Here is a 20752-nt window from a genome sequence, read left to right as displayed (position 1 = left end):
TGTATTGGGCTGAGTCCCTGCTCTGCAGTTTCATGCATTCCTGAACATCCAGATTGCTGTCGCAGACCATGATGCAACCTGTCAGGACAGCTATAAGACCCTAAGACAAAGGGGCAGAATTGGGCCATTCATCCATCCAATCTGCTGTGCTATTTGATCAGGGCTGATTTATTTTCCCCCTCAACCCCATTCTCGTGCCTTCTCCCTATAACCTTCGATGTTCTTACTAATCAAGAACCTATCAAGCTCCGCTTTAAATATACCCAATGACTTGCCCTCCACAGCAGTCTGTTGCAATTAATTCCATTGATTTGCCATCTTCTGGCTGTCAAAATTCCTCCTCATCTCTGTTCTATTCTGAGGCTACGCCTGCTGGTCCCGCACTCCCGCACTATAGAAAACATTCTCATCACGTCCACTCTTTCTAGGCGTTTCAATATTCGACAGGTTTCAATGAGGTCTCCCCCACTCCATTCTTATAAACTCCAGCGAGTACAGACCCAGAGTCATCAGATGCTCTTCATACTTTAACCCTTTCATTCCTGGGATCATTTTCATAAACAACCTCTGGACTTTATCCAATCCCAGCTCCTCTTGGGTATTGTACCCTAAAGTGCGATCTGAGCAGGGGCTTAGAACGCCTCAGTACATCTGTAGAAGTTTTCCAGAGCGACTGAACATACCTAACCTTCTATCAAACCCACCTGCCAGCCCGTGCTTGCTTCCAGTTTTTGATATTGTTCATGCCTTGCAGGTGTAACAACAAACTGGGGCTGTTAAACTTAAACCAGCTGAGTTTATCTGGCTGACTTAACCCTTCCCCTGGAGCTGAAGGCATTCTGTTCACTAGCTCCTCAGACTCTGTGAGGAGACAGGGAGGCTTGCCATTTCTAACACAGCTCCAGTGCGAGAGGCACGGAACATGGGCAGAGATAGCTACCTGCTTCTCCTGGCGGTGTTGATGGGTCGTCTCTGCACAAATTCTGCCATACCAGGTAAGCCCGTTGTGCTAATTTCTCTAGCAGGGTTTGCAGCTCCGTGGTTGATAGAGGATAATGCAAAACTCATCTGTGCTCTAGTGTAACGTAAAAGGATCCAACAGCAGGATGTTTGGATAAATACCTCTCCGATGGGAGAGGCTGCAGAGATTTACTGGGATACTGCCTGGATTAGAGATCACACCTTATGGGGAAAGGGCTTTCCTTTTTGGAGTGGAGGAGGAGGATGAGATGGAGAATGGAGAGAAGCAGGATTTGTTGGAGGTGAGAGATATCAAAAGAGTGCACAGACAGCATCTTTCTCCCAGAGCGGCAATGGCTAATACCAGAGAACGTCCTTGTGAATGAAGGAAAGTTTGGGGGGGGGGGGATGTTTAGGGAGGGACCAGAATCCTTGTGCAAGACTCTCAGACGGTTAATTTACAGGTTGAGTCTGGTAAAGAAGGCAAATGCAATGTTGGCATTTATTTCAAGGAGAATAGAATATAAAAACAAGGAGATAGTGCTGAGCCTTTATAACACACTAGCCAGGCCACACGTGGAGTATTGTCACCAGTTTTGGGCCCCATATCTCAGAAAGGGTGTGTTGTCTTTGGAGAGAGTCCAGAGGAGGTTCACAAGGATGATTCTGGGAATTAAAGGGTTAACATGCGGGGAGCATTTGGCAGCTTTCCCACTGCAATTTAGAAGAATGTGGGGGGTATCGCATCGAAACCTACCGAATGTTGAAAGGACTAGATAGGGTGGATGTGGAGAGGATGTTTCCTATGGTGGGGGTGTCCAGAACTAGAGGGGGGCAACCTTTTAGAATGGAGGTAGGAGTAATTTCTTTGGCCAGAGAGTAGTAAATCTGTGGAACACTCTGCCACAGACTGTGGTGGAGGCCAAGTCCATGGGTACATTTAAGGCAGAAGTTGATCATTTCCTGATCGGTCAGGGCATCAAGGGATATGGCGAGAATGCAGGTGTATGGGGTTGAGTGGGATCTAGGATCAGCCATGGTGGAAGGGCGGAGCAGACTTGATGGGCTGAATGGCCTAATTCTTCTCCTATGTTTTATGTTGGAGATAGAGTTTTTACAGTGGTGGGTGCCTGGAACACACTGCCAGGTGTGGTGGTAGAGTCGTAAGACATAGGAGCAGAATTAGGCCATTCAGCCTGTCAAGTATGCTCTGCCATTCCATCATGGCTAATTTATTCTCCCTCTCAATCCCATTCTCCTGCCTCCTCCCTGGTATTACAGCAAAGATACTAGCATGGATAGAAGATTGGCTGACTGGCAGGAGGCAAAGAGTGGGAATGAAGGGAAATATAATTTCCTTTCTTCTGCCTCCCTTTTTAAAGAGTGGAGTGGCATTCACAATTTTCTAGTCCTCTGCAACCATTCCAGAATCTAGTGATTCTTAAAAGATCATTACTCCACAATTGCTTCAGCTACCTCTTTCGGAGCTCCGGCGTGTAATCCACCTGGCCCAGGTGACTTATCCACCTTCAGAATCTTCAGCTTTTCAAGCACTTTCTCCTTAGTAATACCAACCACACTCACTTCTGCCCCCTGACACTCTCAAATTTCTTCCATACTGCTAGGGTCTTCCACAGTGAAAATTGATGCAAAATATTATTAAATTCATTCACCATTTCTTTGTCTCCCATTACTACCTCTCTATTTTCTACCTCTACCTCTACCTCTATTATTTTCCAGTGGTCCAATACTCACTCTCGCCTCTTTGACTTTTTATATATCTGAGAAAAACTTTTGGTGTCCACTTTCATTTTATTGGCTGGCTTTCCTTCATATTTCATTTTTTCTCTCCTTATGGCTTTTTAGTTGCCTTCTGTTGGTTTTTAAAAGGTTCTCAATCCTCTAACTTTCCACTAATTTTTGCTATATTATCGGCTCTCTTCTTTTTATGCTTCCCTTGTCAGCCACAATTTCCTCATCCTCCCTTTAGAATACTCTTCATCTTGCGATGTATCCGTCCTGCACTTTCTGAATTGCTCCCAGAAACTCCAACCATTGCTGTTCTGCCGTCATCTGTGCTAGTGTTCCCTTTCACTCAGCCTTGACCAGCTCCTCTCAGATACCTCTGTAATAGTCTTTACTCCACTGTGATACTGATATATCTGACTTTATCTTCTCCCTGTCAAATTGCAGCATAAATTCTATCATATTATGATCACTGCATCCTAAGGGTTCCTTTACTAATTCAATCAGGTTCATCACGCAGCATCCTTTACAGAGCAACACACAGAAAATGCTGGGGGAAATCAGCATCTATGGAAAAAAAGTACAGTTGACCTTTTGGGCGGAAACCCTTTGGCTGGACTCCTGCTGAAGTGTTTCAGTCTGAAACGTTGACTTACTTTTTTCCATTGATGCTGCCTGGCCTGCTGAGTTCCTCCAGAATTTTGTGTCTGTTGCTCGGATTTCCAGCATCTGAAGATTTTCTCTTGTTAGTGATAATAAACCTGATTCTGATTCTATTCCTGGAGATGTCTAGCAGAACAAACAGTTTCCATGGAGAAAAGGGATTAACCTTCCATCAAAATCTCTGGTCAATCTCTGGTCTTTCCCTCTCCTGACCCTGTACAGAATTGCTTTTCATCTAGTGGGCCCAACCATAAGCTGCTCTAAAAAGCCATCTTGTAAGCATTCTACAAATATTCTCTCATGATCCAACATCATCTTGATTTTCCCAATCTACTGCATATTGAAATCCCCATGACTGTCATAACATTGCCATTTTTACATTCCTTTTCTATCTCCTGTTGTAATTTATATCCCACATCCTGGCTGCTTTTTGGAGGCCTGTATATAACACCCATCGGGGCCTTTTTACCCTTGCAGTTACATAACTCTACCCATAAGGGTTCTACACCTTTCAATCCTAGGTCGCCTCTTTTTAAGGATTTGATTTCATTTTTTTTTTACCAACAAAGCCACCCTACCCCCTTTGCCTACCTGCCTGTCCTATCGATAAAATGCGTATCCTTGGATTTTAAGCTCCCAAGTATGATCTTTCAGACATGACTCATGGGCGCCCACAATCCCTGATGAAGGTTAAAGGTTCAAAGGATCAACGATACCAATCTCTAACTGCGCTACAAGATCATCTGCTGTGTGCATTCAGGTATAACACCACTAGTCTTGTATTCATCACGCTTTTCAATTTTGCCCCCATGTTACACTTCAATTCATCCCACTGACTGCAAATTTGACCAATCATCTGCCAGTCACTCCTCTCAGTCTCACTACACACTGCATTTACGAGGGGCGATTGATAAGTTAGTGGCCTAAGGTGGAAGGAGATGAGTTATACAGCTCTCATTACATGCACATGCAGTTCAACTCTTTGAGTGATTATGCAGAAAGTTTGAAGTTAATAACTCATCTCCTTCTACCTTAGGCCACAAACTTTTCAATCACCCCTGCTGTGGACCACTTTCTGGAGGTCCAAGACACCGACTTCTACAAAGAAGGGATCCGTATGCTCCACAGCCGCTGGACTAAGAGTGTAAATGTAGGAGGAGACTATGCGAAAAATAAATGTGCTAGGTTTTCTAAAATTGACTCCTTCTATCTTAGGCCACAAACTTATTAATCACCCCTCGTACTTGTATACCAACTGCCCCAGCCTCAGCCCTATCACCATAGTTCCCATCTCCCTGCCAAGTTAGTTTAAACCCTCCCCAACAGCTCTAGCAAACCTGCCCGTAAAGATATTGGTCCCCCTCGGGTTCAAGTGTAACCTGTCAGTTACATTAGAGACTGTTAGACAAGCACATGGATGAAAGAAAAAATGGAGGACTATGTGGGAGGGAAGAGTTAAATGGTCTCGGAGAAGGTTAAAAGGTTAGCACTAACTCATGGGCCTTAGGGTCCGGACTGTACTTTGTAACAGAAATGCTGTTGCAGACAAGAGCACTTGGCAGGTCAGGCAGCATGCATGCAGAGGGAAACAAGGTTAATGTATTTGACCAGAGGCTTTGACGGAGAGTTGATTACTCTTCGCCATGGAAACCGTTTGTCCTTCTCGGTATTTCCAGGAATAGGAGCAGAATCAGGTTCACTATCAGTAACGTATGTTGTGAAATGTTGTGGTTTTGCAGCAGCAATACATTGAAAACATTCTATAAATAAGAAATATGTACTGTAAGAAAATCAATAAATAGTGCAAACAGAGAGCAAAATAGCATGGTAGTGTTCATGGATTAATGGACTGTTCAGAAATCTGATGGCAGAGGAGAAGAAGCTGCTCCCAAAACATTGAGTGTACGTCTTCAGGCTCCCGAACCTCCTCCCCAATGGTGGTAAGGGGAAGATGGCGTGTCCTGGGTGGTGAGGATCCCAGTGATGGATGCCTCCTTAAGGCATCTCCTTTTGAAGATGTCCTCAATGGCAGGGAGGCTAGTACCGTGATGGAGCTGGCTGAGTTTACAACCTTATGGAGCTTTTCCTGATCATATGCACTGGTGCCTCCCTACGAGGCTGCAATGCAACCAGTCAGAGTGCTCTCTTGTACACTGGTGACACACCAAATCTCCTCAAAACCCCAATGAAATACGGCTGCTGGCATGACTTCTTGCTCAACTGTATCAATGTGTTGGACCGGGGGTAGACTCTCTAAGATGTTGACACCCGGGAACTTGTAGCTGCTCACTCTCTCCACTGCTGATCCCTCGATAAGGACCAGTGCTCATTCTCCCGAATTCCCCTTCCTGGAGTCCGCAATCAGCTCCTTGGGCTTACTGACACTGAGTGCCAGGTTGTTCTGGGACCCCATTCAACCAGCCGGTCGATCTCCCTCATCACCCTCTGGGATTCGGCCAACAATAACGATAGCATTTTTAATTCACTCTAAGTGATTAGTCAAATCTAGAATACACGTCCCTTCCCAGGTCACTGTAAGGTTCTGTTCCTAAGAACTATTCGTAACTGGAACAGTTCTTGTCAGAAATGCAACCATGAACTCAGTTCTCTCCTGGCAGAAGATGCCTTCAGACCCGCAGCAGCTGGCAGATCTGTCCCGCTAGTCTCCCAAGCACACACTCGTATGTACAGAATGAACACAAGTCAGGTGTTTGCGACCCAGGGAGAACCAGTGGTACGCTGTGCTGTTGTGATGGCCTTAAGGGAAGGCAATGTTATGGGAGAGGAGCTATGCTAGGATGACAACAGCTTTGGAGAGAAAACCTTACAAGGGAAAATGGAACAAGCTGGAACACCCAGAGCGTATTGTGTTCAGTTCTGGGCACCTCATTTAAGGAAGCTTTAGAGAGGGTGCAGAGATTTACCAGGATGCTGCTTGGATTAGAGAGCATGTCTTGTGAGGATGTGTTGAGTGAGCGAGGGCTTTCTGTTTGGAGTGAAGGAGGGTGAGAGGTGATTTGATAGAGGCTTAGACAGAGTGGACAGCCAGAGATTTTCTCTGGGGGGGGCATAATTTTAAGATGATTGGAGGGAAGTATAGGGGAGATGTCAGAGGTAAGTCCTTTACACAAAGAGTGGTGGGTGTGTGGAGCCCCCTTGTGCATTAGAGCATTTAAGAAACTCTTAGATAGGCACATGGAAGATAGAAAAATGTAGGAGGGAAGGGTTAGCTGATTTAAAAGGTCGGCACAACACCGTGGGCTGACAGGCCTGTCCTGGCTGTAATATACTGTTCGATGTTCTATGCACAGTCCGGTCTGCAATCTCCGAGTTGCAGGAGAACGAGAGGTGTTTTCGTAGAAACATTAGATCCTTGGCAGCTTATCAAGGTCAATGGTGAGGGGGTGTTTCCCCACTGATGGAAAGTTTAGGACCAGAGGGCATGGTCTTGGAGTGTTGGTGCTCATTTTAGACCAGGAAGTGAAGATTTCCTTCTTTAAGGAGTTGTCTGTCTCTGGAATTCCTGTGCGGGTGAATCTTTGAACATATTCAAAGCTGACACGGATAGGTTTCTAATTGGCAAGGGATTCCGAATTAGAGTGTGAACTTAAGAAAAGTTGGGTCAGTCATGATCTTGGTGAAAGGCAGCACCGGCTTGAGAGGTCGCGTGGCCTAGATCCTGCTCCCATTTCTTGAGGTCTTCCGGTCATTACTACTTGTGTTATTTTACTCAGCTGCCGACTCCCCACTGTACAACGGCAGCTACAATTAAGTGGTACTTCATTAGTAAGTCTTTCTGGATGAGCCAGGGTCCCTTGTTTGGAACTAACCACTAGTCTGTGACTGTTTGTTGCGGTCTTGGGCAGAGCCGTTTCTGTGGTAAGGAAGGGGAAGGTTGTTGCCGGGAGCCGGTGTTCACCCCGTCCCTCCTTTGGTAGATGACGAGTGCCCCGATGCCTCTCCTGCCCGGGAAAACTGTGAGTTTGACGAGGTGTGCGAGGACGCCAGCTGCAAGTACAACGAGTACGTGACCTGCCACCTCAACCGGTGTGGAACGTGCGAGGCCGTCTTCCGAGGCTTCGACAACCTAACAGTCAACTGCAACCAGTGTGAGTCTCAGCTTCCGCCCTCACTCCGAGCCTGCGCTATTGCTGCCTCGCCGCCAGCCCTGCACTGCTGAAACCAATGCATCAGTCGCATCCTCTGCAAACCCACTAACAATGCATCTCGTCACTCCCAGCATCGCTGCAGTCATGCACCGACTGTAACCCTGACACCAATGCAACCCAGTACCACTGTATTCTGCAGACTGCAATCCACACAGTTTCAAAGTACATTTATTATCACAGTATACAACTCTGAAATTTGTCCTCCCCCCAGGCAGTCACAAAATAAAGAACCATTGAATCAACTCGCTTAAACAAAAACATTGAATATCAAATACCCCCCCATGTGCAAATGGCAACAAAAAAAGAGAAAAAACACAGAATATAAAACACAAAATCAGAAGGTATATTTCAGTACAGTTCAGCTCAGTGTTCATTTTCTGCAGGTCACCTCGATTCAAAAATCAGCCAAAAGTAGTAACAGAAAAATTTATATCTGTTGGTTTCCATTCCCCTTGAAAGCTTTGAAAGGTATTCAGCCCCGTTGGCCCTGCTTAATTAGACTGTGATTGGTCTATACCACTGATCACTCATGTCCCTTGCTGCCACTAGCTGTGCAGGGAAGTGATGCTGAGGCTTTATAAGGCACTAGCGAGGCCTCACCTTGAGAATTGTGAATAGTTCTGGACTCATCTTAGCAAAGATGTGCTGGCATTGGAGAGGGTCCAGAGGAGGTTCACAAGGATGATTCCAGGAATGAAATACGAAGAACATTTGATGGCTGTGGGTCTGTACTCGCTGGAATTTAGAAGGGCGAGGGGTGATCTCACTGAAACCTTTCGAATGTTGAAAGATCTGGACAGATTTGGAAAGGATGTTTCCCATGGTGGGGGAGTCTAGGACAAGAGGGCACAGCCTCAGAATAGAGGGGCGTCCATTTAAAACAGATATGGAGAAATTACTTTAGCCAGTGGGTGGTGAATTTGTAGAATTTGTTGCCACGTGCAGCTGTGGAGGCCAGGTCGTTGTGTGTATTTAAGGCAGAGATTGACAGGTTCTTGATTGGACATGGCATCAAAGGTTATGGGGAGAAGGCCGGGAACTGGGGTTGAGGAAGAGATTAAAAAAAAGGATCAGCCATGATTGAATGGCGGAGCAGACTCGATGGGCCAGATGGCTTAATTCTGCTTCTATGTCTTGTGGTCTTATGGTCTAAAAAACAACCAGAACTAGATCTAAATACTAGAACACATCATAAACCTGGATTAGAGTCCAAATTTACAATCCCTACATTCCATATTCATCACAGACCTTGCACGTAATGAAACTACACTGACAATCACTATCCTACTGTGTTTTCATGTGCCCTGCTGATACCCAGAAGATTTCCTCTTGCCACGAGGTACCTTGTCACTTTATCATTTCCCGTCAGATGCAAGGTTCTGATCTGAAATGTTGACAGTTGCTCACCCCCCCACAACAGATGCTGCTCGACCCGCTGAGTTCCACCAGCAAATTGTTTGTTGCTGCATCTGCTGTCTCTTTTAAAGATTGGCTTTGTTTGTCACATGTGCATCGAAACATGCAGTGAAATGTGTCATTTGTATCGATGACCAACACAGCCCACTAGTGTCGCCATGCTTCCGGCACAGCGTGCCCACAACTCGCTAATCCTACCCATATGTCTTTGGAATATGGGAGGAAGCCCACACAGTCACGGGGAGAAGGTACAAACTTATTAAAGTCAGCAATGGGAAAACCGAATCCAATTCACTGGCCCTGTAAAGTGTTCCACTAATTGCCACACTACTGTGCTGCCCCCTGGTGTCTCCATATAAACATTACACATTTACGTAAACTCCCTGCTTCATTAAACACCAACCTAATGGCATGAACATCAATTTCACCTTCGGGTAATTTTTTTTTCATTTTTCCCCTCCCCCTTCCCTTTTCTATTCCCCACTCTGGCCTCTTACCCCTTCTCTTCACCTGCCTATCAACTCCCCCTGTTGCCTCTCCTCCTTCCCTTTCTCCCATGGTCCACTCTCCTCTCCTATCAGATTCCTCCTCCTGCCCTTTGGGTTTCCCACCCACCTGGCCACATCTACCACCTTCCAGCTAGCCCTCCTTCTTTCTGCCTATCTTTTTTATTCTGTATCCTCTCCCTTCCTTTTACAGTCTTGATAAAGGGTCTCGGCCCAAAACTTCAACTGTTTATTCATTTTCAGAGATGCTGCCTGACCTGCTGAGTTCTTCCAGCTTTTTGTGTTTCTTCCTCTACTTTATTTATACCTATTATGGGAATTTTTAGCTCATTGTATCCATAATATGTAAAATAAAATATACTGTAGTTTATAAGTCAATATCTTTCACACGGTGTACACTTTATATAAGGTGTACAGTGATAGGTGTGTAAAATGAATCTGCAAAGGGGCTCAGTCAGTCAAACAGCATACGTGGAATGTGAAACCAGTCAATGTTTGAGTCAGGGACCCTCTCTCAGAACTGGAAAGCAGATAACCAAAAATATTCTCTGGTTTTCCTTTCCAGAAGCTGCTGTACTGGCTGAGATCTTACAGCATTTCTGTTCTTGTTGCAATAGTTATGTAAGCAATGACTCACTTTGCACATCCCATCATATTCAACACGGATACAGGCCCTTCGGCCCAATTCATCCATGCTGACCAAGGTGCCCATCGAAGTTAGTCCCAATTGCTCTCGTTTGACCCATTTCCAGAAGACATAGGAGCAGAATTAGGCCATTTGGCCCATCGCATCTGCTCTGCCATTCCATCATGGCTGATTTATTATCCCCTTCAACCCCATCCTCTTGCCTTCTCCCCATAACCTTTGACACCCTAACTAATCAAGAATCTATCAAGCTCTGCTTTAAATATACCCAATGATTTGGCCTCCATACTGATATGTGGCCAAGAATTCCACAGATATACCACCCTCTGGGTAAAGGAATTCCTTCTCAGCTCTGTTCTAAAGGGACGTCCTTGTATCCTGAGGCTGTGCCCTCTGGTCCTAGACTCTCCCACTACTGGAAATATCCTCTCCAAATCCATTCTATCTAAGCCTTTCGACAGAGGCCCAAAGCCATCGAATACTCTTCATGCATTAACTCTTTCATTCCCAGGATCATTCTTGTAAACCTCCGCTGCCCTTTAAGCCTTTCCTAGGTTTCCTCTCCATGTTCTTGACCTAGAGTCATTTAGATATTATTGTACCTCGCTCTACCACTTTCTCTGGCAGCTCATTCCAGATGCCAACCACTCTCCATGTGAAAAAGTTGCCCCTCAGGTCCCTTTTAGATCTCTCCCCTCTCACCAAAAACCTGTGCCCTCTGGGAAAATGACTGTGTGTGTTGATCTCATCAGATTCAGATTTAGTTCCCAAATCAGAAGCAGAATCAGGTTTAATATCACTGGCACGTGCAGCAGCACAACGCTGAAACAGGTTGCTTCAACTCGGCCTTTTCTCCTTGGAGCGACGGAGGATGAGAGGTGACCTAACAGAGGTGTATAAGATGATGAGAGGCATTGATCGTGTGGATAGTCAGAGGCTTTTTCCCAGGGCTGAAATGGCTAGCACAAGAGGGCACAGAAATAAGGTGCTTGGAAGTAGGTACAAGGGGGATGTCAGAGGTAAGTTTTTCACACAGAGAGTGGTGAGTGCATGGAATGCACTGCCAGCGATGGTGGTAGAGGAGGATACAAAAGGGTCTTTTAAGAGACCCTTAGATAGGCACACGGAGCTTAGAAAAATAGAGGGCTGTGCAGTAGGGAAATTCCAAGGAGTTTCTCGAGTAGGTTACATGGTTAGCACAACATTGTGGGCCGAAGGGCCTGTAATGTGCCGTAGATTTCTAGGTTTCTATGTTTTCAATGCAATACAGAGAGAAAAAGGAAACTGAATTACAGTAAGTAAATATATATTAAACAGTTAAATGAACTAAGTAGTGCAAAAAGTAGGAAAGTTTTAAAAAGTATATCAAAACCTGTGTTGTTTGCATTATCAACCAGCACACCCAAGAGTGCACTGTCAATTCCCGCCGCTGTCTGTAAGGAGTTTGTACGTTCTCCCCATGACCGCGTGGGTTTCCTCCGGGTGCTCTGGTTTCCACCACATTCCCAGGGGTTAGTGATGGTAAGAAGCTGTGGGCCTGCTGTGTTGGTGCCTGAAGCTTGGCAATACTTGCGAGCTGCCGCCAGTACGCTGCAAACATGACGGAAAACATTTCGCTGCGGTTTCGATGTTTCGAAGTACACGTGACAAATAAAACTATCTTTACCTTTGGTCCCTCGAGTCCCGACAGATCTCCCCTGCACGCTTTAATGACGCCTCCCCACTGCCTCTCTCCCGCTTTCTCAGTGACGCCCAAATGCCGCCTGCTGCGCCTGGAGATGCTTCACAAGAGCCGGACGGCCAGCAGGCAGCCGGGCGGAAGGCGGGTCGACGACCTGTACGACCCCGAGTGCGAGCGGAACGGCACCTTCAAGGCCAAGCAGTGCGACGACTCCAACCTCTGCTGGTGCGTGGACAGTGCCGGGGTCAGGGTCACCGACAAGACCGGTGACGACCCCAAGTGCGGCCAGCTCGTCCGAGTCCAGTGAGTGTTACTCAGAACCAGAATAGACATCAAGAGTGCAGAGAAAATCGACAAAGATGTCCCCAGGACCTGAGGCCTGAGATAGAGGGAAAGGGCGAATAGGTTATGACTTCATTCCTAATGTAGTGGGGGAATTTGATAGAGAGATACAAACTTCTGAGGGGTACCTTCCCACTGAGATTGGGTGAGACTGCAACTAGAGGTCATAGGTTAAGGGTGAAAGATGAAATGTTTAAGGGGAACATCTTCACTCATAAGTGTGGAACGAGCTGTGAGCAGCAGGGGTAGGTGCGGGTTCGATTTCAACATTTAAGAGAAGTTTGGACGGGTACACGGATGGGAGGGTTATGGAGGACTATGGTCCGGGTGTGGGTTGATGGGATACAGACCTTGTGACAATGACATGGGGAAGGATGGGACAAAGATACAGACCCAGTCAGTGGGACAGAGAGCCAAGGGAAGGGATGCAGACCTAAAGACAAAGGTATGGACCCGGGCAATAAGACACAGACCCAGGGTCAGAGATTTGGACCTTGGGATACTGAGCAGGGCAGGTCTGGGTCACAGACCCAGAAGAAGGAGTGCAGATTGGATGGGAGTATGGTGAAGGAAAGAGATTCAGGTCCCGCGTCAGGGCACCCCCTGTTGGTTCTGGATTTAAAGGGAAGGCCCTGGTCAGAACCAACAGTCTCATTGCTGCTGTTTGGCTAGACTGGCTGACGGGTGGGCTGGGAGGTGGGGGTTGCCCGACGGGTGGGGTGGGGAGTGGGTGCTGGCCGATGGGTAGGCAGGGAGTGGGTGCTGGCTGACGGGTAGGCAGGGACTGGGTGCTGGCCGATGGGTGGGGCGGGGAGTGGGTGCTGCACGACGGGTGGGACGGGGAGTGGGGTGGGGAGTGGAATGAACAACCGGTTAGTGTTCCTTCAACAAACCAGCCTCAGTAACTAATCCAATCTCTCACCTTCCTGCAGCCTCATTCAGATTGATTTCAGCTTCAAAGTCGAGTTTGTCTTCCTGAAGATGAAGGAGGCAGCTGTTCGACGGTGGGTAGAATCTTTTCAGAGCCATGGGGGGATGAGGGTTCACTTGGGATGGCGGGGTGTAGATGTTGATAGTGTTGAGTTAACCAGCCTCAGTACCCCTTTGCCGGGGTTCGGGAGAAGGTGGAGAGACGAGTTGGTAAACACTGACCAGAGGTCCCACCACCATCTGCAGTCCAGACAAGGTAAGAATGGCCCTTATCTTTTCCTAAGGGCATTGGGTTGGTTTTCTTGCAAGAATCTAGTAGCTTTGAACACCCCCCATCCAGGCCATGCTCTCCTCTCACTGCTACCATCGGGAAGGAGGTACAGGAGCCTCAGGTCCCACACCAGCAAGTTCAGGAACAGTTATTACCCTTCAACAATCGGGCTCCAGATCAGTGTGGATAACTTCACTCACCTCAACTCTGAACTGATTCTACTTAATTTTAAGGACTCAATTTCAATATTGATGTATGTACTTGTATTTTAATATATTGTATTTTTGTATTTGCACAGCCTGTCTTCGTTTTGCGCATTGATAGTTTTGTCAAACCTTGTATATAGTTTCTCATCAATTCTATTGTATGTCTTTGCTGGGATGGGATTAGAACTCATGTCTCTCTGTTACCAGCAGAAGTTTAACCATCGTGCTATCCTGTCCGATTGTTTACCGTTGGAGTTCACTCTGCTCACCTTTGCCGTGCCTCAAGAAACTGCGGAGTTGTGAACATAACTCAGCACGTGACAGGAGGCAGCCCCTCTCCTCCCCCTGTCGACCCCGTCTCATCTCACCATCCTCTTCATGAAGAATTTTTCTCTGACATCCCCTCCCCCATACTTTCCTCCAATCACTTTAAAGTTATACCCCACTGTATTAGCCATTTCCACCCTGGAAAAAAGTCTCTGACTGTCCCCTCTATCTATGCCTCTTATCATCTTGTTACTGTGCTGCCCTCTGTTTCCTGTTTCTTCAGGAAGTTCTCTGGTTTCTTGTGTTTCAGGAAGGTGGCCATCAAGTTGGTCAAAGAGTACACCCTGAAGGCTACCCAGATCCTGGAGATCACGGCAAGTACCTGGCTCCTGAATGGGAGATCTGGGTGGGTAGGTGGTACAGGGGGCTCCCCTCACCAGTGTTCAACTCCACCAAGAGAAACCAGCTCCATTTCAGAGATCTGATTGGGATACAGTGAGCTAGAGCAGGAGGCGTGAGGTGCGGGGGCAGGACAGGGGAATGGGGAAGGGTAGATGTGCTAAACTGGGGACCGGGAGCCTGAAGGTCTGGAGTCGGAGGACTGTCCCTGTGAGAGAGAGGGTGGGTGGGTGGAAATGGGACTTGATGTTGCTTTGTTGCAAGTTGTGTTCTGTGTTGTTTTGCTGGATACTGGGGGCATGCTATATTGCCTCTGGAATGTGTGGCAACACTTGTGGTCTTTCCCCAGCACATCCCTGGCTGGCCTGGTGACATTTTGATGCTCCTTCAATAACTCCAAAAGACTGGAAGTAGGGTAAATACTGAAAGGCTTTTATTCGCAGTAAAATGTGACCTCCATCATGCTGAGTGTCTGCCCCTGGACTGAGAGGAGGAGCAATGGCGAAATCACCTTTATTCAGGGGTCTGTGGGAGGAGCCACAGGGGCAGTCAGCAGAGGGGCGTGTCCAGACAGTTAACCCAGTTACAAACATGTATGTATATATATATGGTTTACCACACATTTCACTGTATGTTTCGATGTACTTGGGATAAATAAACCTGAATCTGAAAGCAGCCAGCATAACCAACGACCCCGCCCATCCTGGACGTAGGGGGCCCCTCCTGGGGTTGGAGGCATCTGTGTGTTTGTGACTGGGTGGGAGGGATTGAGGGGAGGAAAAAGGCTCGTTCTGCTGCTGCCTGTATTCCACTGGGCACTGTGGCATGCCACCTTGGCACCGGAATGTGTGGCAACACCTGTGGGCTGCCCGCAGCACATTCTTGTCGCACAAGCGACACATTCCCTGTCCACGTAATAGATAGGTGAATCTGAATCTGAAATCCACGCTGATACAGTATTCCCAACACACCGCCGAGCTGGGTGGATGTTTTTTCTTGCAGAGGGGTGTGAATCTCAGGATCAGAATCTGGTTTAATATCACTGCCATATGTCATAAAATTTGTTGTTATCTGTGGAATTCTTGGTCACAGAGAGTGTGGAGGAAGATGGTAGTTTTGAAAGATCGGGGAATTGAGAGTGATGGGGAACTGGTACAGAGGGGAAACGAGGCCTGAGTCAGATTAACCGTGAGCACGCTGACTGTTACGACAGGCTTGAAATAGCTCCCCTGTTATCACCCCGAAGGTCGGCCGCCCTGCAGAACTGACGGCCTGCCTCCCTGTCATCTTGGCAACAGGTCCACGAGTTGTCCAGAGAGATCTGCATCCGGCTGAGCGAGAATGGGACCAAAGACCCCGCCGACATCTCTACTGTGGCATACTACATCGAGAGGGACGTGAGTACAGCTCCTGACTCTCTCCCGAGAGCATAGCCCTGCTCTTAAAGATAAGGATTGGTTTTATTTGTCACGTACAGTGAAATCTCCTGTTTGCATCAAAGATCCAGCACGGTCTGAGGATGTGCTGGGGGCAACGCTCAGATGTCGCCATGCTTCTGACATCATCATAGCTTTCCCACAACTCACTGGAGCATCCAGAGGGACCCATGTGGTCGTGGGTAGAACAAACAAACTCCTTACAGACGGCGGTAGGAATTGAATCCAAGTCACTATGCAGTAAAGCGTTTCACTGACCACTGTGCCACCGTGATGCCCCATTCTACTAACTCCCTCACTGAGTGAGAATAGGCATTGCCCAGCAGCTGGGTTTCTATGGCAACTCCTTCCACCACACCTCCGTATCTTCCAGTTCCTCTCGCGCTTAAGGGAATCTGGGGGTGGGGGGGGGGCAGAGAGTGGTGATAATATGGAACGGGCTGCCAGAGGAGGTGGTGGGGGTGTGTACAATTAGAGTGTTTTATCGACACTTGGATGGAAACATGGATAGGAAAGATACAGGCCAATGCAGGCAACTGGGACTATCTCAGGAAGGCACCTTGGCTAGTACGGATAAGCTGGGCCAAATGGCCTCTTTCCATTCTTTATGACCTTATAATTCTGTAACCTTCCAGGATTCAGGCATTGCAGCACTCTGAGATGGTAAAACACTTCAGGATGGTGATAGTTGAAATACAAGAGCCTGTTACCTTGCTGTACAAACATAAATAACAAGATTTTCTTTCATTATTAAATCTAGCATTAGTTGGGCAGAGTACACTATTCACAATCAGAATCAGGTTTGATATCATTGGCATACGCTGTGGAATTTGTGGTTTTGTTGTAGCAGTACAGTACAATACATAATATAAAAACAGTAAATTACAACAAATATACAGTATATAAAATAAATTAAATAAATAGAGCTTAAGACCATGTTGCTTACTGAAATGCCCATGGCTCTGACTGTGGATTTCAGCTGTCGTAGTGCTGAACGGGAATATTCGATGATTCCTTTTGGAACTGCACACAACGAGTCGCTGGTTGTCTGTGCCATTTTGGCTCTCTGCAGATCCTTATGTTCTTAAGAATTGCCATAGTTGACCATGATGCAGCCAGTCAGGACACTTTCACCAGTACCTCTGTAGAATCTTCGTCGACAAGCCGAACCTCCTTAACCTCTCATGGAAATAGAGACACAGGCTCTGTGCTGTATAACTCAGTCTCTAAAACTCTAACCTAAAACTGTGGTTGGAGGAAAGGGGGAAGGCCAGGGGTATTTTTTTAATACAGAGAGTGGGGGAGTAGGTTAAAACGTCGTCTCAGAACTGTTCTATGTTCTAACTCATTTTCTGTTTCCCAAAGTCTCGAACACAGAACAGTACAGCCCAAGAACAGGCCCTTCGGCCCACAATGTTGTGCTGAACCAGCCAAAAAGCAAATCAAATACACACAAACACTAATCCCTCCTACCTACACAATGTCGATATCCCTCCATATTCCTCACATTCACATGCCTATCTAACTGTCTCTTAAAAGCCTCTAATGTATTTACCTATACCAGCCAGCTCATTCCGGGCATCCCCCCAAAAAATTTACCCCTCACATCCCCTTTGTACCTACCCCCTCTCACTTTTGCTGCATGCCCTCTGGTATTAGACATTTCTTCCCTGGGAAACAGATACTCTTTGTCCACTCTATCTATGCCGCTCATAATTTAATAAACTTGAAACGTTTACTGTTTCTCTCTCCACAGATGCTGCCTGACGTGCTGAGTGCTTCCATAATTTTAATTTCTATTTACCTGTGATTTTCTTTTATTTTTGAAACCCACGTCTGGTTGGCTGGGTCACTCTCAAAGTCAAAGTCGAGTTTATTGTCATTTACGCAGGACCGTGTATGCACAGTGCAGTGAAAAGCTCACAGGCGCGTGGCATCATATGAGCAGCATTCACGAGTGTTCTGAACTCCCCGCAGCTGAAGACGAACAGGTTCACTCTGGAAGTGGACGGGAAGAGCTTGCAGGTGGAGAGGGAGTCGGTCCAGGTTTGGTTCTTTGACAACGAGCCTCCCCGGATCAACATGAAGTCCATCTCGCCGGGCTTTGCGGCCATCATCATCATCATTGCGCTGGCCATTCTAACCGGGATCGCAGTGTTTGTGAGTACATTCCGCAGGACGGCGGTGAGGGGGAGATCTATTCTTACCAGCACCCACTGAGCATGCTTTCATGGCCCGTTAAACATGGGGTTTTGTTGGGCTCTCTAGCAAAGCTGCAAACACACCAGGGGAAAGGTGACCTAATGCTTGGACTGAATTTCACACTAAATCATTTGGTCTCACTCTGTCAGAGTGCCTTTCATCCACCCCTTCTCTGCTATCTAAAACTATTTTCTCTATATTGCTGTCTAGGCTGGTTATGGACATAAGTAGATAGTTAAATTACTCACAGTCCTGATGAAGGATCTTGACCTGACACTTTGACTGTCCGTTTCCCTCCACAGATGCTGCCCAACCTGCCGACTCTCCACCATCCCCTGCTACTCCCCTCTGCCTCCCTCGCCTCTCTCGCTCTATTGCAGCCCAGTAGTGTAGCAGTTAGTGTAACAGTATTACAGTACCAGTGACCTGGGTTCGATTCGCGCCATTGTCTGTAAGGACTTTGTCATTCTCCCCGTGACCACCTGTATTTTCACCGGGTGCTCCACTTTTCTACCACTTTACAAAGATGTATGTGTTAGTGGGTTAATTAATCACGTGGGTATAATTAAGTGGGCCAGAATGGCCTGTTACCGGCTATATCTCTAAACAAAATAAACAATTCCATGCTCCAACCTTACTCTGCTTTCAAATTTCATCTTCATCAGCCCCTTGTCGCCTCCCAGCTTCTGTCACTGTTCCCACTCATTCCATTCCCAGTCTATCTGCTCATCCGCCTCCCCAACAACCAGGATCCAACTACTGCCTGCCAGTTCCTAGAGCTCAGAACAGTCCAACGCAGTACAGGCCCTTTGACTCACAATGTTGTACCAACCTTTTAACCTACTCCAAGATCGGTCTAAATCTGCCCTCCACATAGCCCTTCATTTTCTTTTCATCCATGTGCCTTTCAAGAGTCTCTTAAATGTCCCTAATGTATCTGCCTTAACCACCCTCCGTGGCAGGGCGTTCCACACACTCACCGCTCTCTGTGTAAAAACCTACCAAGACATCCCCCTATACTTTCCTCCAATCATCTTAAAATTATGCCCTCTTGCAATAGTCATTTCCACCCTGGGTAAAGGTCTCTGTCTGTCCACTCGAATTATTCTCCTTATCATCTTGTTCATCTCTATCAAGACACCTCTCATTCTCCTTCATTCCTAGAGAACTAGCTCGCTCAGCCTATCCTCACGAGACATGCTCTCTAATCCAGGCAGCGTCCTGGTAAATCTCTGCACCCTCTCTACATGCTCCACTTAGGGGTTCCCAACCCGGGGTCCATGGACCCCTCGGTTAATGATAGGGGTCCATGGCATAAAAAAGTTTGGGAACCCCCTGCTCCATATTCTTCCTGGAAGTGACCAGAACGGAACATAATACTCCAAATGTGGTCTTGCTCCACTCCTTCCCCTCACCTCTTTAAACTGACTATCTCCACTGTACCTTCCAGTCCAGGTGAAGGGTCTTGACATGAAACATCTACAGTCCATTTCCCTCCACAGATGCCGCCTGACCTGCTGAGTTCCTCCAGTGTTTTTTGTGTCTGCTCCAGATTCCAGCCTCTGCAGAAACTCCTGTGCCTTCTCCAGCACCATTTGATGTTCATGCCTTCCATCAGAATGATTTGGGGTGAAAAACAAGAGGGATGATTCGAGGGGATGTAACCCTAATATCACTGTGTGTTTGCAGGTTGTGGTCAGGAGGAGAGCGAAGGAGGACTGGCAGAGGATCCAGTTTGAAGTGATTGAGGTGATGTATCGTGCTCAAACCTCTGTGCAGCTCTTCCATGGTAGGGTCACTTGGGATTTAGTTCAGTGACTGATGTTCCAGTTTCTGTCTGCTGCAAAAGGCAGGATCTCCTGGTGGCTACCCGTTTCAATTTGACGTTCTGTTCCCATTCTGACATGTTGGTCCATGGCCTCTTTTTCTGCCATTTTGATGCCATACTCAGGTTGGAGGAGTAACATCTCATATTCTGTTTGGGTAGCCTCCAACCTGATGGCATGAACATCGATTTCCCGAACTTATGGTAATCTCCTCTCTCCTCCTCCTCCTCCTCCTCTCCTTTTCCATTCCAGCTCCCCTCTTACCCCATCTTTGGTTCCCCTTCTCTTTTTTTTTCTCATGGTCCACTTTCCTTTCTCATCAGATTTCGCCTTCAACCCTTTAACTCTTTAAAGAAAAGATTAGCATTATTCGATGTACATCGAACCACACAGTGAAATGTGTCATTTGCACCGAATCAAAGAACTGAGGACTGTGCTGAGCAGCCCACTAGCGTTGCCTCGTGACTGTTAAACTCCATCCCTGGATTCACAAAGGCAAACACACCATATAGCTTTTTAACCAGCCTAACTTGTAGAATCTCAGGGACGTGGGGAGAATAAAGTGGGATTATTGACTGATGGTCAGTGCAGACTCTGTGGCACAAAGTGTCCCTTTGTGTGCTGTATGACTCTATATTGCACGGTCTACTGGATGGGGAATAAAGACCAGGGTAGAGGAATTCCCGTTCTGTATTCCTGTCCACCGACACCTTTCCGACTGTCCAGCCAAACTCCTGGTGCTGAAGACTTGCTTTGCCAGAACAGGGATTGATGATCTCTGGTGCCTGATGATGGCAATGAATATCAATGGTCAGACTGATCAAGGCAGCCTTTCAGGGCACGATTTACACGGGGAATGGCAAGGGCCCAGGGAGAGCACTGCAGAACAGGACGGCTGAGGGTACGAATGTACAGTCCTCTGAAAGTGGTGACAAAGGTAGACAAAGTAGTGAAGAAGTTGTGTAGAGCATTCTGCCCATTGAGTCTGCTCATGGTTGATTTGTTGTCCCTCTCAACCCCATTCTCCAGCCTTCTCCCATAACCTTTGACCCCTTACTAATCGAGAACCTATCAGCTTCTGCTTAC

General features: G+C 47.0%; 1 protein-coding gene across 3 annotated transcripts in view; it reads left to right on the top strand.

Annotated features, from left to right (window-relative positions):
• Nucleotides 1-809: 809 nt before the first annotated feature.
• Nucleotides 810-20752, top strand: part of LOC134344908 (epithelial cell adhesion molecule-like) — a 30264-nt gene continuing 10321 nt past the window's right edge. For 2 of the 3 annotated variants that reach the window (XM_063045054.1, XM_063045048.1), the window contains exons 1-8: nucleotides 810-995; nucleotides 7308-7478; nucleotides 11853-12090; nucleotides 13062-13133; nucleotides 14114-14177; nucleotides 15501-15599; nucleotides 17616-17798; nucleotides 19530-19589. In XM_063045054.1, the coding sequence (XP_062901124.1) occupies nucleotides 923-995; nucleotides 7308-7478; nucleotides 11853-12090; nucleotides 13062-13133; nucleotides 14114-14177; nucleotides 15501-15599; nucleotides 17616-17798; nucleotides 19530-19589 (960 nt within the window). In that variant the 5' untranslated portion in view covers nucleotides 810-922. Of the gene's footprint in view, nucleotides 996-7307; nucleotides 7479-11852; nucleotides 12091-13061; nucleotides 13134-14113; nucleotides 14178-15500; nucleotides 15600-17615; nucleotides 17799-19529; nucleotides 20650-20752 lie in introns of those variants that run through there. The other variant, XM_063045040.1, reaches the window with a different exon arrangement.

Source organism: Mobula hypostoma, chromosome 1 (genome assembly GCF_963921235.1).
Source record: "Mobula hypostoma chromosome 1, sMobHyp1.1, whole genome shotgun sequence".
Classification (NCBI taxonomy): domain Eukaryota; kingdom Metazoa; phylum Chordata; class Chondrichthyes; order Myliobatiformes; family Myliobatidae; genus Mobula; species Mobula hypostoma.
The sequence above is the reverse complement of the archived record's forward strand: the minus strand, read 5'-3'. Positions and strand labels throughout refer to the sequence as shown.